The sequence below is a fragment of the Zootoca vivipara genome, chromosome 9 (assembly GCF_963506605.1).
Source record: "Zootoca vivipara chromosome 9, rZooViv1.1, whole genome shotgun sequence".
Lineage (NCBI taxonomy): Eukaryota > Metazoa > Chordata > Lepidosauria > Squamata > Lacertidae > Zootoca > Zootoca vivipara.
In genome coordinates, this window is record NC_083284.1 from 5089073 (window position 1) to 5110735 (window position 21663).

Consider the following 21663-nt stretch of genomic DNA (forward strand, 5'->3'; position numbering starts at 1 on the left):
AACACTATCTCTTCTCTGGCCCCAGCCTCCCGCCAATCATTTTCAGCAAATGGCCCTCCCCCACGGCTAGTAACAGAGGTAAATAATTATAGGAGGACAAATGCATGCGGATCTGTGGGGATTTTTTGGTTCCCTTCCTGCAGAGTAGACCCCTCCTGGCTCTCAGAATCCCCGTGGCTTATGTATACTGCCTCTGCCGACCATACAAATGTCCAAACGCACACACTCAACTGTTTTGTTTTTCATATATTAAAAACTTGCTGAAAAAACTATTTACCTCCATAGCATCCAGTGAGGTGAGTGGTTACATTGGCACATTTTACGGTCCTTGGAGCAGATGAAAGGGGGAGCGACTGATTGAATATAATTAGCTTGATGTCTTCTGTGGGGAGTTATCTGCCAGGCTTCTGTGTCATTATCGCAGAGCTCCACTACAAAGGGCAGCCCACAAGGAGAAGGTGTTGTGGTGTGGCGTGAATTGCAAAGGCGCAAATGGATGTGAGCACATGCGCCATCCATGAGGTTAGGGTGGGGAGACTTTAAGGCTGCGAGTTGCGCGACCAGCCGAGCGAGCGAACCCACAGCAAGGTCAGCAAAGCAGTGAAGGACAGATCCACACTAGACATTTAAAGCACATTCAATGCACATTTAAAGCACTTGACTTATCCTTCCATCAATGAATCCCAGGAACTGTAGCTTCCCACCCCCTAACAGAGCTATAGTTCCCAGGATTCTTTTGGGGAAACCACATGCATCGCAGGGGGTTGGACTACAGGACCCTTGGGGGTCCCTTCCAACTCTACAGTTCTATGAAATGTGCTGTCATGGACTGGTTGGACGCAGAGGAATGGTGGGAGGAACCAGCTGGGGAACCACCAAGGGGGAAAGGCTTAGAGCCAAGGGTGGTGGTGGGACAATGATGAAGGGTCAGAGGGAGAAGACTGGGAAGAGGAGGTGTCAGAAGCTGAAAGGGTAACAGGGCTTGGTGAGCTGGGAGAGTCTGTGGCAGAGAGCAGTTCAAAATCAGAGGCAGAGGCTGAAGCAGGAGAGGAGAGAGGAAAGAGGCAGAGATGAGTAGTCTCCCAGAACCAGAAGAGGCATGAAAAGGGCAGAGAATAGATTGGTTGGTTGGTTGCCTGCACACACAGTCTCCGATTGCTTGGGGAAATCCCTGGAGAGGAGCAAACTTAGATGGCTGTGGGGAGGCAGCGACTTTCTGTCTCAGCAACTGATCCATGGGGCAAGACCTACTGAGGATGACCTGCTGTGTTCATTAGGCCTGACACAAGTCTGCAAACACTGTGTTCTTGCTAATGAAGAGTTAACTCCAGTTCTGAACAACATGACTTACTACCGGCTGGCTCCTGACATGTGCTACGGATGTACTTTAAATATATGGTGTGGATCTGAGGGTAAAGGAAGGGAGCCATCTTCAGATCAGGAGTCACATTCCCCCCTAGGCAAACTTTTAGGGGTTGCATGCCCACAATGCACAGGGCCAGAGGTAAGAGTGGGCTACAGGTTACATTTCTTACCTTTGTACAGTAGGCTATGTTTGTCCAGAGCAGGCTTCCTCAACCTCGGCCCTTCAGATGTTTTGAGACTACAACTCCCATCATCCCTGACTACTGGTCCTGCTAGCTGGGGATCATGGGAGTTGAAGGCCAAAAACATCTGGAGGGCTGAGGTTGAGGAAGCCTGGTCCAGAGGGTTCTATGTACCACCCCTCTTCATCCAAGCAAGCCAAAATGGGGAGCGGGGGAGCCCAAGAGGCAGAGCTGAATCTGGCTGGTGAGGAGTCACAGGTGTCTCCCCCTCCTGCTGCAACAAGCTCCCCTCCCCACTGGTCTCCCAGGACCAGAAGAGGCATGAAAAGAGCAGAGGAGAGCTTGGCTGCACACAGGCACAGTCTCTGATTGCTTGGAAGAAGCAAGCTCAAGAACACGCAAAATCATTTGGTGAGGGTTTGGGGCAGGGCCAAAGAGGGGTGTGGCCTATGGAAGGGGTGTGGCTTCTGCAGGTATCCAAGGGCCAGTCAAAGAGAGACCGGGGAGCACATTTGTTGTCTGGAGCAGAGTTTCCCCACCCCTTGCACTACAATTGCCACCATCCCTGACCATAGCTGCCAAGTTATCCCTTTTTTTAAGGGAAATTCCCTTATGCTGAATAGGCTTCCTCGTGAGAAAAAGGAAAACTTGGAAGCTATGTCCCTGACCATTAGCTCTGCTGGCTTGGGGCTGGTGGGTGTCAGGTCCCACAACATCCAGTGAACCATTTGCTCCCTGTCCCTGGACTACAAGAGGGACAGTACTGCCTAATGGTTAGAGTGCTGGACTAGGGGCTGGGAAACCAGGGTTCAAATCCCCACACAGTCATGAAGATCGCTGGGCAACCTTGGGCCAGTCACTCACTTTCAGCCCAACCTCCCTGAGGATAAAATGGAGATGGGGCAGAACTTTGAATAAAGGTGGGAGGAAACTGAGTTTCGGAGGAAACTGAGCAGCATTGAGGCTGTCCCAGTGGCAAGAGGCGAATGGGAAAAACAAGGAAGTGCATCAACAATCAGCTGCTGGGCAGGGAGAATTGATTGAAACCAACCCCAGCAGTCATTATTTAGATCACCAAGCAGAAAGCCTTCATTTGCAATCATTGATTTTAATCCGTTTTTCCCCATGGGTGCCTCAGTTTCCCAACCACCCCACTCCCACCCCCAAGGAAATGTGCATAGTGATTTGTTGATATAACCATTAAAAGCATGTTGATTTACAACCATGCTGAGCTTCTCCCTGCTTTCCGCATATCTTTTCTCCTTGTACTCCAGCAATATGCATTTATTTGGGCAATTATAGATTCCCACCCCACCCCCCTCTCCTTCTTTCCCCCAGATTTTTTTTTTTTAAGGAACTGCACAATTTTTACTGCTTCGGAAAACAGAGGATGGTAAATTGCTTATTGTTCAAAATAGCTCTGCCCCTGGTTTTGTGAGAGGGGAGAGATAAAATAGAAGGCTGAGAAAGCACTCTCATGGAAAATTATCAAAGAGAAAGCTGTGAAATCAATCCAACAATAAGGCTTTTTTTGAAAAGACACATGCAGATTCCCCACTGAGAAGCCACTCAGACCTCATTTCCCTGTCAAGCCTGGTGCGCAGGCTGTAACCCCTAGTGGGTGGAGATAGCCTGGACCCATGTTCGTATGACCTTCATGTTAGACTACTGCAGTGTAGGTTACGTGGGGCTGCCTTTGAAGACTGTCCAGAAAGCTCCATTCGCCTAACATCAGTTGGATGCCTTAAGGATCGCCTGAACACTAAAAAAGATAGAACATAAGGAGAGCCTGCTGGATCGGGCCAATGGCCCATCTAGTCCAGCATCCTGTTCTCACAGTGGTCAACCAGAGACCAGCAGGAAACCCGCAAGCAGGATCCGAGCACAAGAGTCCTCTCCCCTCCTGTGGTTTCCAGCAACTGGTATTCAGAAGCATCACTGCTTCCGGCTGTGGAGGCAGAGCAGAGCCACCCTGGCTAGGAGCCATTGTTGCCCCTCTCCTCCTCCATGAATTAGTCCCGTCCTCTTTTAAAGTCATCCATGTTGGTGGCTGTTATGTATTCAGGGGTCTCTGTTTGCCTGTGCTTCAGTCTGGACTAAGGATTCTGAGCCCCTATGTTCCGATTTGATGCATGATATCCAATCACAGAACATTTCAGGATTTGGGTCCCTGCCATTGGCCCTTAAACTCTGAGTTATGATTCACAGCTTGGAAGTTCAGGCAGCCAATCACGTTCGGAGTGGGAGGGGCCCAGGCCTTCAGAAATGTATATAAGCAGTTGCTTTGCCCCTGTTGTCTAGTTCTGTTAGTTCAATAAAGTTCTTGCTGATATTGCTGTGTCTTGGCTTGTGGGAACCCACCTGCACTTCAGTGGCCATCACTGCCTCCTGTGGGAGGGAGTTCCACAGTTTAACTCTGTGCTGCATGAAGGACTTACTTTTATCTGCACTGAATCTTTTTGAGAATACCGGAGACACGCCTCTTTCTCCCCTGGCTTTTGAAACTTCAGGTGTATATTTTTCAGGCCCGCCTTGTTTTTGTGATTGTAAATTGCTCTGAGCTGTTTCTTTCTGCAGTGGTATTTTCCTCCGGTGACATCGATTTCTGTCTTCCTTAGGGATGAATGTCATGGAGAGTTCCCCTTACGAACCCTTTGTGAGGGGCTTTGACTACGTCCGATTGGCTTCCATCACTGCAGGTACGTCTTCGCAGGGATTTCCCCCTTGTCCCTAGCCCCAGGCAGTCACTTAGAAGTGGACAAAATGGACTTCAGCTCCCTTGTGATCCCAGGAAGTCTCTCTCCAAGACGCCAAGCAAAGCCTTTTCACTTGCCTGAACTGTCTGATTTCTGCCCATGCTGACATAAGCAGGAGAATCAAAGGTTGTCTGCTCCTTCCTTCTTTCTCAGAGCCTTCTCTGCAGTGGCTCCCCATCTGTGGAATGCTCTCGTCAGGCAAGTTCACCTGGCGCCCTCATGATATACCGGTACCTTTAGGCGCCAGGCAAAAACGTTCCTTTTTAACCAGGCCTTTGGTTGACCTGATCAACATCCCATACCCTTTTAAAATGTGGCTCTTGGGCGGGGGATATTATTGGGTTTTTGCTGCTATTTTTATTTTATATACTATGATCTTTTTATGTGAACCGCCCTGAGACCTCTGGGTATAGGGTGGTATATAAATTTAATGATAATTATAATTATAATTAAGCCATAGAAGTACAGTGGTGCCTCGCTTTAAGAATGCCTCGCACAACGAAAAACTCGCTAGACGAAAGAGTTTTGCGCTGCACGAGGCATTCGTAAGACGACAAAATTTTCTATGACCGCCACTTTGTCTTACGAAGCACAGCCATAGAAAGTGGCAAAGGAAGATCAGCTTATCAGCGAGGGAAGCTGACAGCTAATCGTCCTTTCCCAGGGGGGACGGAGCCGAAATGCGGCGGTGCGGCGGCTGCCCCTGCCTGTCTTCCCCTTGGCTCGGGGAAGACAGGCGGGGGCAAGCAGCGCCCGCTGCGATTCGGCTCCGTCCCCCACCGCCGCCTCTAGCCCCGCACCCCAGACACGGAACGCAACTTTGGAGGTCTCCAAAGTTGCGTTCCGTGTCCGCGGAGGCTGGCAAGAGGCGGCAGCGGGAGAAGACCTTCCCCCGCCGCCTCTCGCCCTGCACCCCAGACACGGAGCGCAACTTCGGAGGTCTCCAAAGTTGCGTTCCGTGTCCGCAGAGGCTGGCGAGAGGCGGCAGCGGGGGAAGGTCCTGTCCCACTGCCGCCTCTCGCCCTGCACCCCAGACACGGAGCGCAACTTCCCCTGCCGCCGCCTCTCGCCGCACACAGCTGGCACGGAGCGCAACTTTGGAGACCTCCGAAGTTGCGCTTCGTGTTGGGGGAGGCAGGCAAGGCAGTGGCTGGGAGAAGAGAGCTTCTCCCCCCCCCCCCGCCACCGCCTTGCACACAGCCAACATCGGACGGGGCTTCGGAGACCTTCTCCGAAGCCCCGTTGCATGCCGCTGCCAGTCCCCCAGAGCCTATAGGAACGCATTGATTGAGTTTCAATGTATTCCTATGGGAAACTGGGACTCGCTAGACGAAAAATTCGTTACACGAATTGACCCGTGGAACGAATTAATTTCGTCTAGCGAGGCACCACTGTATAGTATTGTAGAGTTGAAAGGGTCATCCAGCCCACCCCCCCACCCCAATGCAAGATGGGCATTCCGGACTGGCGTATTTCTGCCCCGCAGGCTCCGAGAACGAGGTCACCCAGGTGAACCGCTGCTTGGATGCCGCCAAGGCCTGCAATGTGGATGAGGTTTGCCAGCGCCTTCGGACCGAGTACGTCTCCTCCTGCATCCGCCGCGTGGCCCGGTCAGACACCTGCAACCGCTCCAAGTGCCACAAGGCCTTGCGGAAGTTCTTTGACCGCGTGCCCCCCGAGTACACACACGAGCTGCTCTTCTGCCCCTGCGATGACACGGCCTGCGCGGAGAGGCGCAGGCAGACCATCGTGCCCACCTGCTCCTACGAGGCCAAGGAGAGACCCAACTGCTTGGCGCCGCTCGACTCCTGCCGAGTGAACTACGTCTGCAGGTACGATGCTGCGTTTTGCACCCCATTGCTACTGCAAAGTGGAACTCTTTTTCTGTGGTTCATTTTGCATACCGCCCATCCCTGCATATTTTACATGAACTACACCATTCAGTAAACCATTGTTACATCCATCAAATCTTATTTACACTGTTGAATTTATCTTAATGCTACCGGCATTTTTAAAAGAACACAATTTTCACCCATATATTCAGTAAACATTTTCCAGTCTTCTTCAAACATGCATTCTTCTCGTTCTCTTATTCTGTATGTTAAATCTGCAAGCTGTACGTATTCCATCAGTTTAAATTGCCATTCTTCTTTCTCGCTCATTTTCCATTTGGGGGCTAACAAAATGCGGGCCATAGTAGTAGCATACATAAATAGTCTTTTTTGACGCCTGGGAATTTCCCTCTGAATTATCCCCACCAAAAAGCGCTCTGGTTTTTTGGGAAAGGTACTTTTAAACATTTTTTTCAATTCATTTTATATCATTTCCCAATATTCTTTTACCCTTTTACACATCCATCACATATGATAAAACGTACCCTCAACCTCTTCACATCTCCAGCACTTATCTGATTCGGACTTATACATTTTAGTAAGTCTGCTCAGAGTTAAATACCATCTGTAAATCATTTTCAGGTAGTTTCATGGTATGCAAAATGAACCACGGGAAGAGAAGGAGGGAAGTCATGGATTAAAGGTTGTTTAAATGAATATTTTGAAATGTAATTTAGAACATTTAATAGATAGATAGATGATAGATAGATAGATGAGACAGACAGACAGACAGACAGAGAGAGAGAGAGAGAGAGAGAGAGAGAGAGAGAGAGAGAGAGAGAGATAGGAAAGTGGAACTCTGGAGCCTGAGGTTAAAAAAGAAAGCTCGTCTCCTTTCCCCGTATAGAGGTGATGGAAAAGAGGCCACAGCGTGGGGTTTCTTTTTCATGCAAGCCTTCCCCCATGCACCCAGCCCCTTGGTTCAGAGCACATGTCCAGTCTGATGTGCTTAAGAACCATGGTGCTGGCTATCAGGTCCAGCTCACTGTTAGTCCCAGGCATCAGCAGAGAAAGTAAAAAATAAATAAAAATGTTCTTTTGTCCTTTGTTTTGTACAAAGAGAGCGAGAGAAGCCTTTGACTGGGATGCCCTTGGTCCTGAGCAGGCCTGAGTTATCTGTACATGGCAATAGGCCAATGGGAGCCCCTGTCCTTGCTGGAGCTGCAACGTGGTGTCAGAAATGCTCAATACCCTTGTGTTTTGTGCGTGTGGAAACTCTGCTTGTGTTTGGGGTGAAAGCTGCACAGCATCTTTCTTCCTTGACATTGGCGCTTAGCAGTGCTGGAGCTCACCGGGAGATAATAGATAGATAGATCAGATACCTTCGGAACACATGCTTTAAAAATTGTGTCCATAGTGAAGAATGAAAAGCAGTAGCAGCAACCAGGACGTAGCTGAGGTGACATGCTTCTGAACGCCAATAGCTGGGAATCACAAGTGGGGAATCATAGAACTGTAGAGTTGGAAGGGATCCCAAGAATCGTCTTGTCCAACCCTCTGCAATGCAAGTATCGTTTAGCCCTTGCCGAAAGGTGTGGCAGTGAAAAACACCTGGAGGGCAATCAGGCTGGGAAAGGCTGCCTAGTTGAGGGTCTGCTTTTGATATGAGCGCGTCAAATTGCACAGCAGTTAACTTCTCCCCCTTTGCCTCTCTCCCAGATCCCGCTACGCCGAGTTCCAGTTCAACTGCCAGCCCTCCGCACAGTCTGCGACAGGGTGCCAGAGGGAAAATTACGCTGCCTGTCTGCTGGCCTATACCGGGATCATAGGTACATAACGGGGATTTGTTTAAAATTTGCTTGTTTTCAGTCGGCCAGAAAAATCGCTGCCATGTTAATGCAAACATTGCTCCATTGGTGATTCCTCCATGCTGAAGTTTACAGCCCTAACTGGCACAGAATGTGACTGGAAACCCAGGGTCCTTTGCAACATTGCCAAGCATCAGATCATGTGTAGCCTAATGCTTAAAATAAAAGACATCATCATCATCATCATCATCATTTTACTTACAACCCACAATCAACTGCAACAATCCAGGCATCCCCAAACTGCGGCCCTCCAGATATTTTGGCCTACAACTCCCATAATCCCTAGCTAACAGGACCAGTAGTCGGGGAAGATGGGAATTGTAGTCCAAAACATCTGGAGGGCTGAAGTTTGGGGATGCCTGATCCACACTTTCATTTGACCCATATTTTGATCATATTGTTTACCAATTAATTACCCTGAGTCCAAGAGCGTCCCTCTTTGTTCTGTGGTTGTGCCTTGTGAAAATCCTGTCTTACCCGCTGAACTGAACCTCAGTTAAACAAAAGCTCTCTGGATTTTCCATGCATCTAGTGCTTTTTTTTAAAAAAAAAATTGCCAACTTCCTTTGGCCACATGGACACCCCAGGCATTGACAGCACGACAATGGCACTTTAAACAGCCATGGTTTCCCTCAAAGAATTCTGGGAGCTGTAGTCTGCTGAGGGTGTTGAGAGTTGTTAGGAGACCCCTTGTTCCCCTCCCAGAGCTACAATTCCCAGAGTTCCCTGGGAAGAAGGATGGATTGTGAAACCACCCTTAAACTACAGCTCCCAGAATTCTTTGGACTGTTCCAAGTGGAATCATGGTGCTTTAAATGCATGATATGAATATGGGTGTTTTTATCTGGAGCAGCTAGCTATTCCTGAGCTGTTGCCAGAGTTTGACATAAAATTGGGTTTTTTCCTCCACTCATCAACAAATATTCTCTCTCTCCCCCCACTTCCCACTCCCCATTCCACCTCCTGGCAGGTAGTCCCATCACCCCAAACTACATCGACAACTCGACGTCAAATATTGCACCCTGGTGCACGTGCAACGCCAGCGGGAACAGGCAGGAGGAATGCGAGAGCTTCCTACACCTCTTCACCAAGAATCTCTGCCTCCGTAAGTATAGGCTTGCCATCCGTCTGGAAAATTCCTGACGTGTCCTGGTTTTTCAGGTGTAAAAATGGCATCAGGGGGGATTTTGCCGAAGCGTCAAAATGTCAGGGGAAACCTGACATTTTGGGGAGTTTCCCCCAAAAAAAGCTGAACAGTTTTTGTTTTTGTTTTTTAAAAAATATTTTTGATTTTTACAAATTCATTCACACAGGTAATGTTATAACAAATAATCAAAATTGCACAAGATTCTTCTGAATCGCAAGACTTCCCTCCTTCCCTCTGTGGGTTCTTTAAGTAGCTTTTTAAACTGCATATTATAAGTCCGTCTAATTCACCATCCTGCATTGTATCCAAAATCTATGTATCATTGCAAGAGTTATTTAAAGCATGCCCAAGAGTTCAAGTGTTTGCAGTGGTCTTTCAAGTACAATATATATTTGTCCCATTCTTTGTTGAAGTTTTGATCCTCCTGATTTCTGACTTTCCCAGTTATTCTTGCCATCTCTCCATAGTCCAATAATTTCATCTGTTGGTCTGCCCTGGTGGGTATCTTGTCATCCTTTCAGCTCTGGGCAAGAAAAGCTAAACCATTTAGGTGGTTTTCTAAAATAAATAAATCACTTTTTGAAATATGGGAACCCTACGCTTCTCCCAAGCACCAGAGTTGGGGGGGGGATGCCCCCTTCCTTCTCTCTCATGCCCAAACCCATTGTCAACTCTGAGTAAGGAGAATCCTTCTGCTCCAAAACGGATGTCTCGGTCCTTGAGAGTGGCACAAGGAGGAGGAGGAGGTGAAGCAGGCAGCCAGGCCTTTCAAATGTCAGAGGCAGGGAAGAAAAATCTCTGGCAGGTTGAGCACGTCAAGTCTCATCAGCGTCCTGAGAAGGATGCAAGGCTGTCGAGGCTCAAGGAGATGTGACAAGAGCAGACCTTGCAACAGATTGGATCTCGGCGGCTGCTAAGGACGGAGCGTCCCCTCTTTACAAGAACTCTCTGGCAAGGGCAGGCCTCCTGGCCTCGCGTGTACTAACTTCGCCAGCACAGGGGCCAGACATTCAGTGCCTGGCTACTCTGAGCTTCTTTAGATGCAGGGAGGAGGGCAGCAATAGGTCAGGAAAATCATTGCCTACCTTTAGCATCTCCTGCACACCTGAGTTCAACTACCACATTGTTACAATGGGATTCCCTTATTGCATATCTCAGCCACAGATGCTTACATTTTAACGTTTCAGCGGGATGGCATTGTTGCATTTCTTCATTGCACCTTTTAACTATGCACATGTATATTTTACTCATTCTTATTTGTTATTATTATTTATTAAAGTTGTATACCCATATGCGGAAGGGATGCGGGCGGCACTGTGGGTTAAACCACAGAGCCTAGGGCTTGCCGATCAGAAGGTCGGTGATTCGAATCACCGCGACGGGGTAAGCTCCCGTTGCTCGGTCCCAGTTTCTGCCAACCTAGCAGTTCAAAAGACCGTCAAAGTGCAAGTAGATAAATAGGTACCGCTCCAGCAAGAAGGTAAATGGCGTTTCTGTGCGCTGCTCTGGTTCGCCAGAAGCGGCTTAGTCATGCTGGCCACATGACCCGGAAGCTGTACACCAGCTACCTCAGCCAGTAAAATGAGATGAGCGCTGCAACCCCAGAGTCATCCGTGACTGGACCTAATGGCCAGGGGTCCCTTTACCTTTACCTTTATACCCATATGCATGCCCATAGATCTCAGGAGATGGAGCTGAGGACACATAGTAGAAGAAGGAATCGCCCTCAGGTCCTGTCAGGGACCGTGCTGAGGAGGGTTGCACTGAGGAGGAATGGTGAGAGGCACCCCCTGCTCCTGATCTGGACTCTGAATCTTCCCAGGAGCAGGAGGGCAGTATAGATTCGGAAGAGTGGTTTGCAGAGGGACATAGTTCAGAAGGCAGAAGCTGGGAAATACTCTTTGGGGAACAGCTAGAAGAAGAGGAAACACTGGGAGAGAGGGGGTCAACAGGTTCACCCCCCCCCTTCTCCAAGGACATGGAGAGCTCAGAAAGCGTCAGAACAGAAAGCACAGAGACTACAAACTCAGATTACGAGACATAGATTAATAGGGAGGGAGGAGTGACCCTTAGGGAGGAGAGCCACCATTTCTAGTAGACGTGTTCTTTGTTCTCGCACTGTGAAAGATTCTAAGTGGTAAGAGATTCCTTTCATTTGATCTTTTGTTTACCGCCATGGGGGAGGAAGCCGATTCCCTGAAACCTGACAGACCCATCCCCAGTTGTGCATATCTACACCAGGAGTAGTTTCACAAGAAGACTCTGTTTGTGCCAGGACCGCCCTGAATATGCTCAGAGTCCATATTCCCCTCGGGCTTACAAGCCATGATAGAGGAACCACAGTCTGCCCTGCTATGCCAGAGTCAATGACTGCTAAAATAAGCTGGGGCCCTTTAAAGTTAGATGCTCCTCCTGCTAAAGTTGAGGCTTTTAACCAAGGTTGACCAGCAGCTCCTATTTAAGGCTCAGTCGGAGGCTGACTGGCGCTGAAACAACATTTAAGTGCTGCTCTTGTAGAATCTATAGCCTGAGCTGTCCGGTGTCCTTGCCTTGCCTGCTGCTCGAAAACTCTCCAAAGTCTCAACAAGTTAAATTCCCGGATTAGGGAGCAGCTGCATCATGTCTCTGGTGCAAATGCATGCAAATTTATGTGCATTAACTCTCAGGCACCATGCCGGGCACAGCCTGCCGTTTCACACTGCTGCAGTATATTTCGAAACATCGATAAGTGATCCTTGGACAATTAGGCTGTTTTCTAGCATACCTTTCACCAAAAGAACACAAACACCCTTTTGGCTTTTAAATCACAGGAAGACAGGCTGTTGCAGAGTAAATTGCAGTGTGAAATCAGGTGAAAATGGGGATGGGAGAACACAAGGGAGCGTTCCTGGCCACGAGAAGTCCTGTCTTACAAGCATATCCCACGACATCACCTGTAAATGAGGAGACGGGTTGCTCCAGAAGCATTTCTGAAACTGGAGCCTAGAAACCACACATATCAGATTAATATCTCTGGCCCTCGGCACGCAGCAAGGGGGCAGAGGGAGTGGAGATCTTTAAATGAAAAAAGGACCAGGATACATAAATCACCTCCCTCCGTCTCCATAAGGCAGTTAAATTATTCACATTACAAAGGAGTGCACTTGGAGAGTTTTAGGACTTTAGAGAAGAATGCATATTACAGGGAGACCACATCTAGTGGGTAAGGATATGAGAGAGAATCCCCACATGTTCCCAGAGCCCAAATACAAACTGGGCCTTGCTCAGCAAGCAAGGCGGCAAGCTTAAAAGTTCTTTACTTGTGGGGTAGCCGCAATCAGACCTGTTTCCAAAGGAGATTTTAAGCTCTTCATTGTGCTTCATTGGCCGCCCACAAGCTTTAGAGTTTGGAGAGATGGAGGGGAAACTTCTCTCTCTCTCTCTCTCTCTCTCTCTCTCTCTCTCTCTCTCCACTTCCCCTGTGCCATGCATAATTTTATAAACCCCATATAATAATAATTTTTTAATTTATACCCCGCCCATCTGGCTGGGTTTCCCCAGCCACTCTGGGCGGCTCCCAACAGAATATTAAAAACATGACAAAACATCAATCATTAAAAACTTCCCTAAACAAGGCTGCCTTCATATGTCTTCTAAAGGTCAGGTAGTCATTTATCTCCTTGACATCTGATGGGAGGGCCTTCCACAGGGCAGGCGCCACTACCCAGAAGGCTCTGGTTCCCTGTAACCTCACTTCTCGCAGTGAGGGAACCACCAGAAGGCCCTCGGAGCTGGACATCAGTGCATACCTGCCAAGCTCCTGCCGGAAAAATAAGGGATCGGCAGACTGGAAGTAGCGCTGCCGCCATTTTGGAACTGGGCAGAGCAGCATCGAAAGTCGCTTCTGAGCATGCGCCGCCCAGTTCCAAAATGGCCGTCGCGCCAGAAATTGCTTCTGCACATGTCCAGAGACTCCAGACATGAGCAGAAAAAGCCTCCCCCGGCCGGTAAGTAAACCGGGAAAAAACAAATCTGTTTTTCCAGCTGGTAACGGCTGGAAAAACGGGGGTTTCCCGGGGAATATGGGAGACTTGGCAGCTATGCATCAGTTTCCAGGCTGAACAATGGGGGTGGAAACGCTCCTTCAGGTATACTGGGCCAAGACTGTTTAGGGCTTTAAAGGTCAGCACCAACACTTTGAACTGTGCTCAGAAACGTACTGGGAGCCAATGTAGGTCTTTCAAGACCGGTGTTATGTGGTCTCGGCAGCCACTCCCAGTCACCAGTCTAGCTGCCACATTCTGGATTAGTTGCAGTTTCCGGGTCACCTTCAAAGGGAGCCCCACGTAGAGCGCATTGCAGTAGTCCAAGCGGGAGATAACTATCATTACATTCAAAGTATGAGGCAGCTTCCTGTGTGGAAACGAGGGAAACGATCCTGCTTTCCTCTTTCAGAGAATGCCATCCAGGCCTTTGGCAACGGAACGTACCTGAGCACCGCCCTGGGCTCCTCCACCCCTCCCACGACGCAGATGCGCAAGCAGGAGAGGAACGCCAACAAGGCAGCAGCCACCCTCAGAGAGAACATCTTCGAACAGCTACAGCCCACCAAGGTAGGCAGAGGGCGCAGCCCAGGGGACAAGCATGGTAGCCATGAAAGACCTTTTCATCACCATCCTACCTTACACAGAGGAAATTTGAGCAGACACAGACCAAGGGACACCCTCCTTGGACCATCAACCAGCCTCGCTCCCACCCAGAGGCTGCTTGCAGCCTTTGCAGCGCCTTTCCAGAAGTTCTGACAACCAGTTGTGTCATTCAGAAAGAGACCTAGGTGGTATCCAGTGCAGGAGAACAGCTAGCACAATGACCACCAGCTCCTCAAAGGAACTTGCCCTCCCTCTCGCCGTGAACGGGCGAGAGGTCTCCTCCAAATCTGTTCCGGAGATTCCCCCAATCTTCCAGAGCAGATCTCGTTCTAGAAGCAAGCACACAAACATTGCAATACGTATAGAATCGTGGAATTGCGGAGTTGGAAGAGGCCACGACAGTAATCTAGCTCAACCCCCTGCAATGCAGGAATCTTTTGCCCAGCATGGGTCTTGAACCCACGACCCCGAGATTAAGAGCCTCATGTTCCAACAACTGAGCTATCCCAGGACAAGCAAGTGGCATGAGCTGCCCTAACTTTCACCAGCGATATTTCATTATGTACATGGACCCTAAAAGGGTTGCACTAGATATTCTGAGATGCGTATTTGGGGAGGGGAGGAGCATTTGCGGGGCAGAAGTGGGGCGGGTGGGATGGGTGCTTAACCCTACCTCACCCCCCAGTTGTCCTCAGTGACTCTCCTTACCTCAACTATTTCCCCCTTCTTCTAAAGTCAGGTTTCCCAGTCAAGTGGTGTGAAACCCAGTGGAGGGAGAGGATTCAGCGGGAGAGCATAGGGAAGGGAGAGGGTTAAGCACACCGGCACACACCCGCTGCTTCTTTGGCAGAAATGCTGCCCCTACTTTGCACTCAAGAAGCAAACACAGGATGAGTGAGCTCAGAGTCTGTTGCCAAGAAACTGCTTCCAGCTTTGATTCATTTTTATTCCATGAAGTTGTAATCAGGAGGAATTCGAACCAGTTCTCATTTAAAGGCGAACCTCACTAATTTGCACTAAGAGCCAAAGCACAATTTCTTTGAAATCTGCATGTCCCTGAATTTTGCCGGGCTACTTCTCCAGCCAAGTAACTTGCATATATTGGGGGGAAGTGCATTTAATGTATGCATTAGTGAAAATTGCTTGCATTGCAGTTGGAGGAAATCCCTTTGCAAAATTGTGCGTTTAAGGAAAAGAATGCATATGAAAATGTGAGCATTACGGTAGGGAAAATTTGCAATAAGATGCTGATCAGTTTTGACGAGGACCTTCTATATACAGTGGTACCTCTACTTATGAATTTAATGTGTTCCGAACGCACATTAGTAAGTCGAAAAAATGTGTAAGTCGAATCCCATAGGAATGCATTGAGAGAAAAAATTCGTAAGTAGAAGCAACCCTATCTAAAAATTCGTAAGTAGAAAAAATCCTATCTAAACCGCATCCAAGATGGCGGACGGAGCTCCATTTGTAAGTAGAAACATTTGTAAGTAGAGTTATTCGTAAGTAGAGGTACCACTGTATATATTTTTAAACAATCACAATCTGATGTGAAAATGGGGAGAGCTGAACCTACGATTGGAAATGGGGAAGAACTGAAATTGATAGATCCACCTGCTTCTAAGAAGTTTTTTGTTTTCCCCCTTTGATTTGAAAGTCATGCATGCCCCAGCAACAGCAACAGCAGCACCAGATCCAATAAGATTGCCTTGCTGGGAATTCTTTCTTTGGCTGCTGCCGCCGTTTCTTCCATGCTCGGAGCTGAACTACCTTTGCCATCTCTAACTCCTCCTGGCACCCAGCAGCTGTGGGATAAGAGAAGAGCTAAGCCGATTAGACAGCAGGAGCGGGAGGTTTCAAAGAAACGGCATCTAACATCCCTACTTGTGAAGCTGCATCTCTGTCTGAGGAGCCGTCTCTCCTGAAACTGGGAAGGGAGGGAGATTTTTCCCCATTGAATCAAACTCATTTCTGCGTGCCCCCAAATTTGTGCCACAAAGCAGGAAAGTCAACAGATTTCCACAAGCAGACTGTGTGCATCCCACACGTCCAGTATTTGGCTCTGCCCAATGTGGAAGGCGGGGGATGCGGGTGGCGCTGTGGGTTAAACCACTGAGCCTAGGGCTTGCTTATCAGAAGGTCAGGCGGTTCGAATCCCGGCGACGGGGTGAGCTCCCGTTGCTCGGCCCCTGCTCCTGCCCACCTAGCAGTTCAAAAGCACATCCAAGTGTAAGTAGATAAATAGGAACCTCTCTGGCGGGAAGGTAAACGGCATTTCTGTGCGCTACTCTGGTTTGCCAGTCATGCTGGCCACATGACCCGGAAGCTGTCGGCTGGCTCCCTCGGCCAGTAAAGCGAGATGAGCGTCGCAACCCCAGAGTCGTCTGCGACTGGACCTAATGGTCAGGGGTCCCTTTACCTTTAATGTGGAAAGCAATGGTTCTGCACACCACCCAGAGAGACAAACTAGGTGTTGCTTTGGTGCACACAGGCTTCTCGCTGCCCTAATGGTCTGTCCACCAGTTCAGCTGTATGGCGGCTGGCAGGTTCCTTGTCACAAGGCATGTGATCTCCCCCCAAAAAGCTCACCAACTTTGGCTCTCCAACAAATGCAATAAAGTCAAACCATTGTTGCAGGCAAAAAAAAAAAATCAATGTGAGGGGAGGGAATGTGGGGGGGGGTGACAAGAAATTTCCCATGCCGGGTACCAACTGACCTTGCTCAGGGGCTACCTTAACTGTGTCACTGTCTTGGGGGGGGGGGTGAGAGATGTCAGGTGATGGCTTCAAAAAGGCACCGACACTGAACCTCGCGTTGGTTATTTGCAGGCACAGTTTGGATCAAAACCACACCCGCAAATAGACTTTCATCTACGGATGAAATATGTCTATTGATAGGTGAGGTTTGAATCCAAATGTCATGGACCGGCAGGATGCAGAAGAAGGGTGGGAGGCAAAAGCTGGGGAACCCCCCAGGGGAAGAAGGCTCATAGCTCAGGGCTTGGTGGTAGGATGACAATGAGTGGCCAGAAGGAGCAGACTTGGGGGGAGGCGGAGGCGGAGGAAGCAGAAAAGGTAATAATAATAATAATAATAATAATAATAATAATAATAATAATAATAGTAAAGGTAAAGGGACCCCTGACCATTAGGTCCAGTCGTGACCGACTCTGGGGTTGCGCGCTCATCTCGCATTATTGGCTGAGGGAGCCGGCGTATAGCTTCCAGGTCATGTGGCCAGCATGACAAAGCCACTTCTGGCAAACCAGAGCAGCACATGGAAACGCCGTTTACCTTCCCGCTGTAGTGGTTCCTATTTATCTACTTGCATTTGCATTTTGACGTGCTTTCGAACTGCTAGGTTGGCAGGAGCTGGGACCAAGCAACGGGAGCTCACCCCGTCACAGGGATTCGAACCGCCGACCTTCTGATCAGCAAGCCCTAGGCTCAGTGGTTTAACCACAGCGCCACCTGGGTCCCAATAATAATAATAATAATAATTTATTATTTATACCCCGCCCATCTGGCTGGGTTTCCCCAGCCACTCTGGGCGGCTTACAACAGAAAAATAAAATACAATAATGGATTAAACATTAAAAGCCTCCCTAAACAGGGCTGCCTTCAGATGTCTTCTAAAAGTCTGATAGTTGTTTTTCTCTTTGACATCTGGTGGGAGGGCGTTCCACAGGGCGGGCGCCACTACCAAGAAGGCCCTCAGCCTAGTTCCCTGCAACTTGGCTTCTCGCAACGAGGGAACCGCCAGAAGGCCCTCGGTGCTGGACCTCAGTGTCCGGGCAGAATGATGGAGGTGGAGACGCTCCTTCAGGTATACAAGAGTTTGGAGGCATGCCTCTCCCAGGCCTTCCTGAAGATGCAGTCGGGGGCTGACCCTGGGACCTTCTGCACTCAGAGCAGAGGCTCTACCCCTGAGCTATGGCATTTCCCTCGAGGAGAGAAGCACAGGCAAGAGAGCAGAAATGCAGCTAAATCCATAGCTGCTGCAGTTTTCCCTTGTTGCTGACAATTCTTTGGATAACCAGAACGAAGATGTAAGCCTGGTACCCACCGGCGTAAGGTGTGTGTGTGTGTGTGTGTGTGTGTGTGTGTGTGTGTGTGTGATATGCTTAGCACAAAGTGTTTGTGTAACTCAGATCTAAGACCTCGCTAGCTGCAAAGTGTTCAGATCTGAACATGGGCTATCGAGAGTCGAGACTCACCTATTCATAATGGCCTCGGCTGTGAGCCGCGGCTTAATATAGCAGACGGCTTGTTTGATCACCTTGCCTCAGACGGATCCTGGTACCTATTTTGGGGCTCTGACAGCAGCCACTAAGAGGCTGCAGGTGAACCGCCAGGCACACACTCGCTTTGGCTTATCTCTGTCATCTCCAGGTGCTGCCATGCCCCACATAATTGATCACAAGACAGTGCCATAATGGCAGTGCCTATTAACTTGGGGGGGGTCCCCTTCAAGTATTTTATTGGGGGGCTGAAGGGACCTTGGCCTTGGGAGTTGGCTCCTATGTTTGGTTGTAAGACTGGGGGGAGGTAAATATCCATCTTTTGTGCTGCTCACGTTATTGCTTTGTTGTTCTTTAGAAATACTTTAGATGCTTTCTTGTTGTTGAAATATATAAAATAAAATAAAAAATCGTCCAGTAGCACCTTAGAGACCAACTACGTTTGTTCTTGGTAGAAGCTTTTGTGTGCATGCAGGTATCTGAAGAAGTGTGTATGCACACGAAAGCTTATACCAGGGGTAGGCAACCCAAGGCCCAATCGCCTTCTCAATCCGGCCCACGGATGGTCTGGGAATCAGCATGTTTTTACATGAGAAGAATGTGTGTTTTTATTTAAAATGCATCTCTGAGTTATTTGTGGGGCATAGGAATTTGTTCATTCCCCCCCCCCCTAAAAAAATATAGTCTGGCCCACCACATGGTCTGAGGGACGGTAGACCAGCCCACGGCTGAAAAAGGTTCCTGACCCCTGGCTTATACCAAGAACAAACTTAGTTGGTCTCTAAGGTGCTACTGGACAAATTTTTTATTTTTATTTTATATATTTCGACAGTGTCAGACCAACACGGCTACCTACCTGAATCTTTCTCTTTGTTGTAAGGGAGAGACACAAAACCTTTGATAGACTTTGAGGGCCGCATTCCCTTCCTGTCAAGCTTTTCTAGGGGCCACATCCCAGAAGTGGGTGAAGACAGAGGAGGCTGGTTCATCTGGGCAAATGGGGCACCCTGCCTGCCTTCATCTATCTCCCACCTGCCTGCCTGCTTTCTCACAGCTAGCTAACAGGTGGCGCTGGCCACCAGCTTCCTCCCAAACACAACATGGAGGAGCAAAGGAACGAACTGCCCTCCATTGGCTCTGTCGCCACCTGCTGTTGCCTCCAGGAATTTCACACAACCAGTGGGCACCATGCACTACGGGGGGGGTTTCAGATCCACACTATACAATCAATGCACCACACATTTATTCCTGCATTGCAGGGGGCTGGACTAGATGGCCCTTGGAGTCCCTTCCAGCTCTACAGTTCCTTGATTCTACGATTCCGTATCAAACCACAGTCCCCTGTTCCCTTCCCTTGGGTACAGTTCCTGGAGCGGTTTAGCAGTCAATCTCTCTTCCCAGGGAACTGTAGCTCTATTATGGGGATAGAGGCCTCCTAACAAGCCCAGCAGCACCCTTAACAAACTATGGTTCCCATGATTCTTTGGGGGAGGCCTTGCTATAGCGCAGGTGGAGCCGCAGACTAACAAAACAAGGTCCTGCGTGAGTACCTGGAGGCGGTTGGAGGATGGATGGCGGCTAACAGATTGAGATTGAATCCCGACAAGACAGAAGTACTGTTTGTGGGGGACAGGAGGCGGGCAGGTGTGGAGGACTCCCTGGTCCTGAATGCGGTAACTGTGCCCCTGAAGGACCAGGTGCGCAGCTTGGGAGTCATTCTGGACACAGCTGTCCATGGAGGCACAGGTCAATTCTGTTTCCAGGGCAGCCGTTTATCAGCTCCATCTGGTACGCAGGCTGAGACCCTACCTGCCCGCGGACTGTCTCGCCAGAGTGGTGCATGCTCTAGTTATCTCTCGCTTGGACTACTGCAATGCGCTCTACATGGGGCTACCTTCCGGTGACCCGGAAACTACAACTAACCCAGAATGCGGCAGCTAGACTGGTGACTGGGAGCGGCCGCCGAGACCACATAACACCGGTCCTGAAAGACCTACATTGGCTCCCAGTACGTTTCCGAGCACAATTCAAAGTGTTGGTGCTGACCTTTAAAGCCCTAAATGGCCTCGGTCCAGTATACCTGAAGGAGCGTCTCCTCCCCCATCATTCTGCCCAGACACTGAGGTCTAGTGCCGAGGGCCTTCTGGCGGTTCCCTCGCTACGAGAAACTAAGTTACAGGGAACCAGGCAGAGGGCCTTCTCTGTGGTGGCACCCACCCTGTGGAATGCCCTCCCACCAGAGGTCAAAGAAAACAACAATTACCAGACCTTTAGAAGGCATCTTAAGGCAGCCCTGTTTAGGGAAGCTTTTAATGTTTGATGGATTTTTGTATTTTGATGTTTTGTTGGAAGCCGCCCAGAGTGGCTGGGGGAACCCGGCCAGATGGGCGGGGTATAAATAAATTATATTATTATTATTATTATTATTATTATTATTATTAATCAGCCAGGTGTTAACTCCCTGCCTTTACTGGTTTTCTCTTTCCAGGTATCTGCAGAGGAGAAGCTTCTACAAGATGCCACCCACCTAGCTTCTGACGGCTCCAGCTCAGCGCTGTCACTGGCCATTAACGGCTGGTTGGTGATGTGGTGTTCCGCTTCTACCAGTACATTCCTCCTGGCGTCCATGTGAATTGGAGCACGCCCACACTCAAGCGCCGTGACCGGACTGCTCTCCGTTTGTCTGTTTTCGAATCGGGGAGCTGGGGCAAAAGGCCTCGCCAGCTCCTGGCTCCCTCCCTCTTCAAGGTTATCAGGAGGAAAGGAAAGATACTCATCTCATCAGCTTGTTTGTCGACACCTTCCTGGGGAGCCATAATGTGTTCATCTGTGGAAGGACCCAGAAATCAGTCCCTGCAAGGAACCGCCTGATCCATCGTGGGGCCCGTCCTAAGGACTAATTCACACAGCAAGGACTAATTCACATTAGCTTATTTTGCCCCCCCCCCAATATTTAGCAGGTCAGTCAAAGTTGCCTGCTTTGGTAGGCCGAAACAGTCTTAGGAACAACCCCAGCACAGTAGGATTTTGCTGCCATCTTGGAAAACCTCCCAAGAATGGGTTGAAGTAGGCTATGGCCCCGACTTCTCCATGTGTTGAGTCAAAGAACTGAACTGCTTCATCATGCCAATACTCCCATCTTGAGGTAGCGACACCACTCAATCAATCTCCATTTTGGTTTTTTTTTAGAAGGGGAGGGGGAGGGAAGAACTGAGCGCTTTGTCCTTGAGACCTGGGTCTCCAGACTCAGAATGAGACAGACAAGTCTGGGTATCTTAACTCTCTCCTTGGCCACAGTTTTTGGGTGGGAAATGGGGTCTATATCTGTTGAGCAGAGGGCTTTGGTTTGAAAATCCATGCTTGTTTGGAGCTTCATGAGGAGAGTTTAGACAGGACCAGCGGGACTGAACTTCTGAACCACCCATTCTTACCAGCAAGGCATTGACTTGGTTCCAGCACAGCACCTCCAAGGATAAAACCACACCTCATCTGGTACTCTACAAGAGAGCAATTGTAGATGTACCTGGAATCCTCCCATGCAACAGGTGTGTGTTTCTTCAGCCTGGGTGGCCCTTCTAGACTCTTGTATTGAAGCCCGATTCATGCTCCTGATTCACTGAAATGCTTCTGATTCACTGTATTTG

General features: G+C 49.2%; 1 protein-coding gene across 1 annotated transcript in view; it reads left to right on the plus strand.

Annotated features, from left to right (window-relative positions):
- Positions 1–20651, plus strand: part of GFRA4 (GDNF family receptor alpha 4) — a 34584-nt gene extending 13933 nt beyond the window's left edge. The window contains exons 2-7 of the mRNA XM_035101175.2: positions 4166–4246; positions 5790–6135; positions 7855–7964; positions 8974–9108; positions 13585–13742; positions 20508–20651. Coding sequence (XP_034957066.1) covers positions 4166–4246; positions 5790–6135; positions 7855–7964; positions 8974–9108; positions 13585–13742; positions 20508–20651 — 974 coding nt within the window. The remainder of the gene's footprint in view (positions 1–4165; positions 4247–5789; positions 6136–7854; positions 7965–8973; positions 9109–13584; positions 13743–20507) is intronic.
- The last annotated feature ends 1012 nt before the right edge of the window (positions 20652–21663 follow it).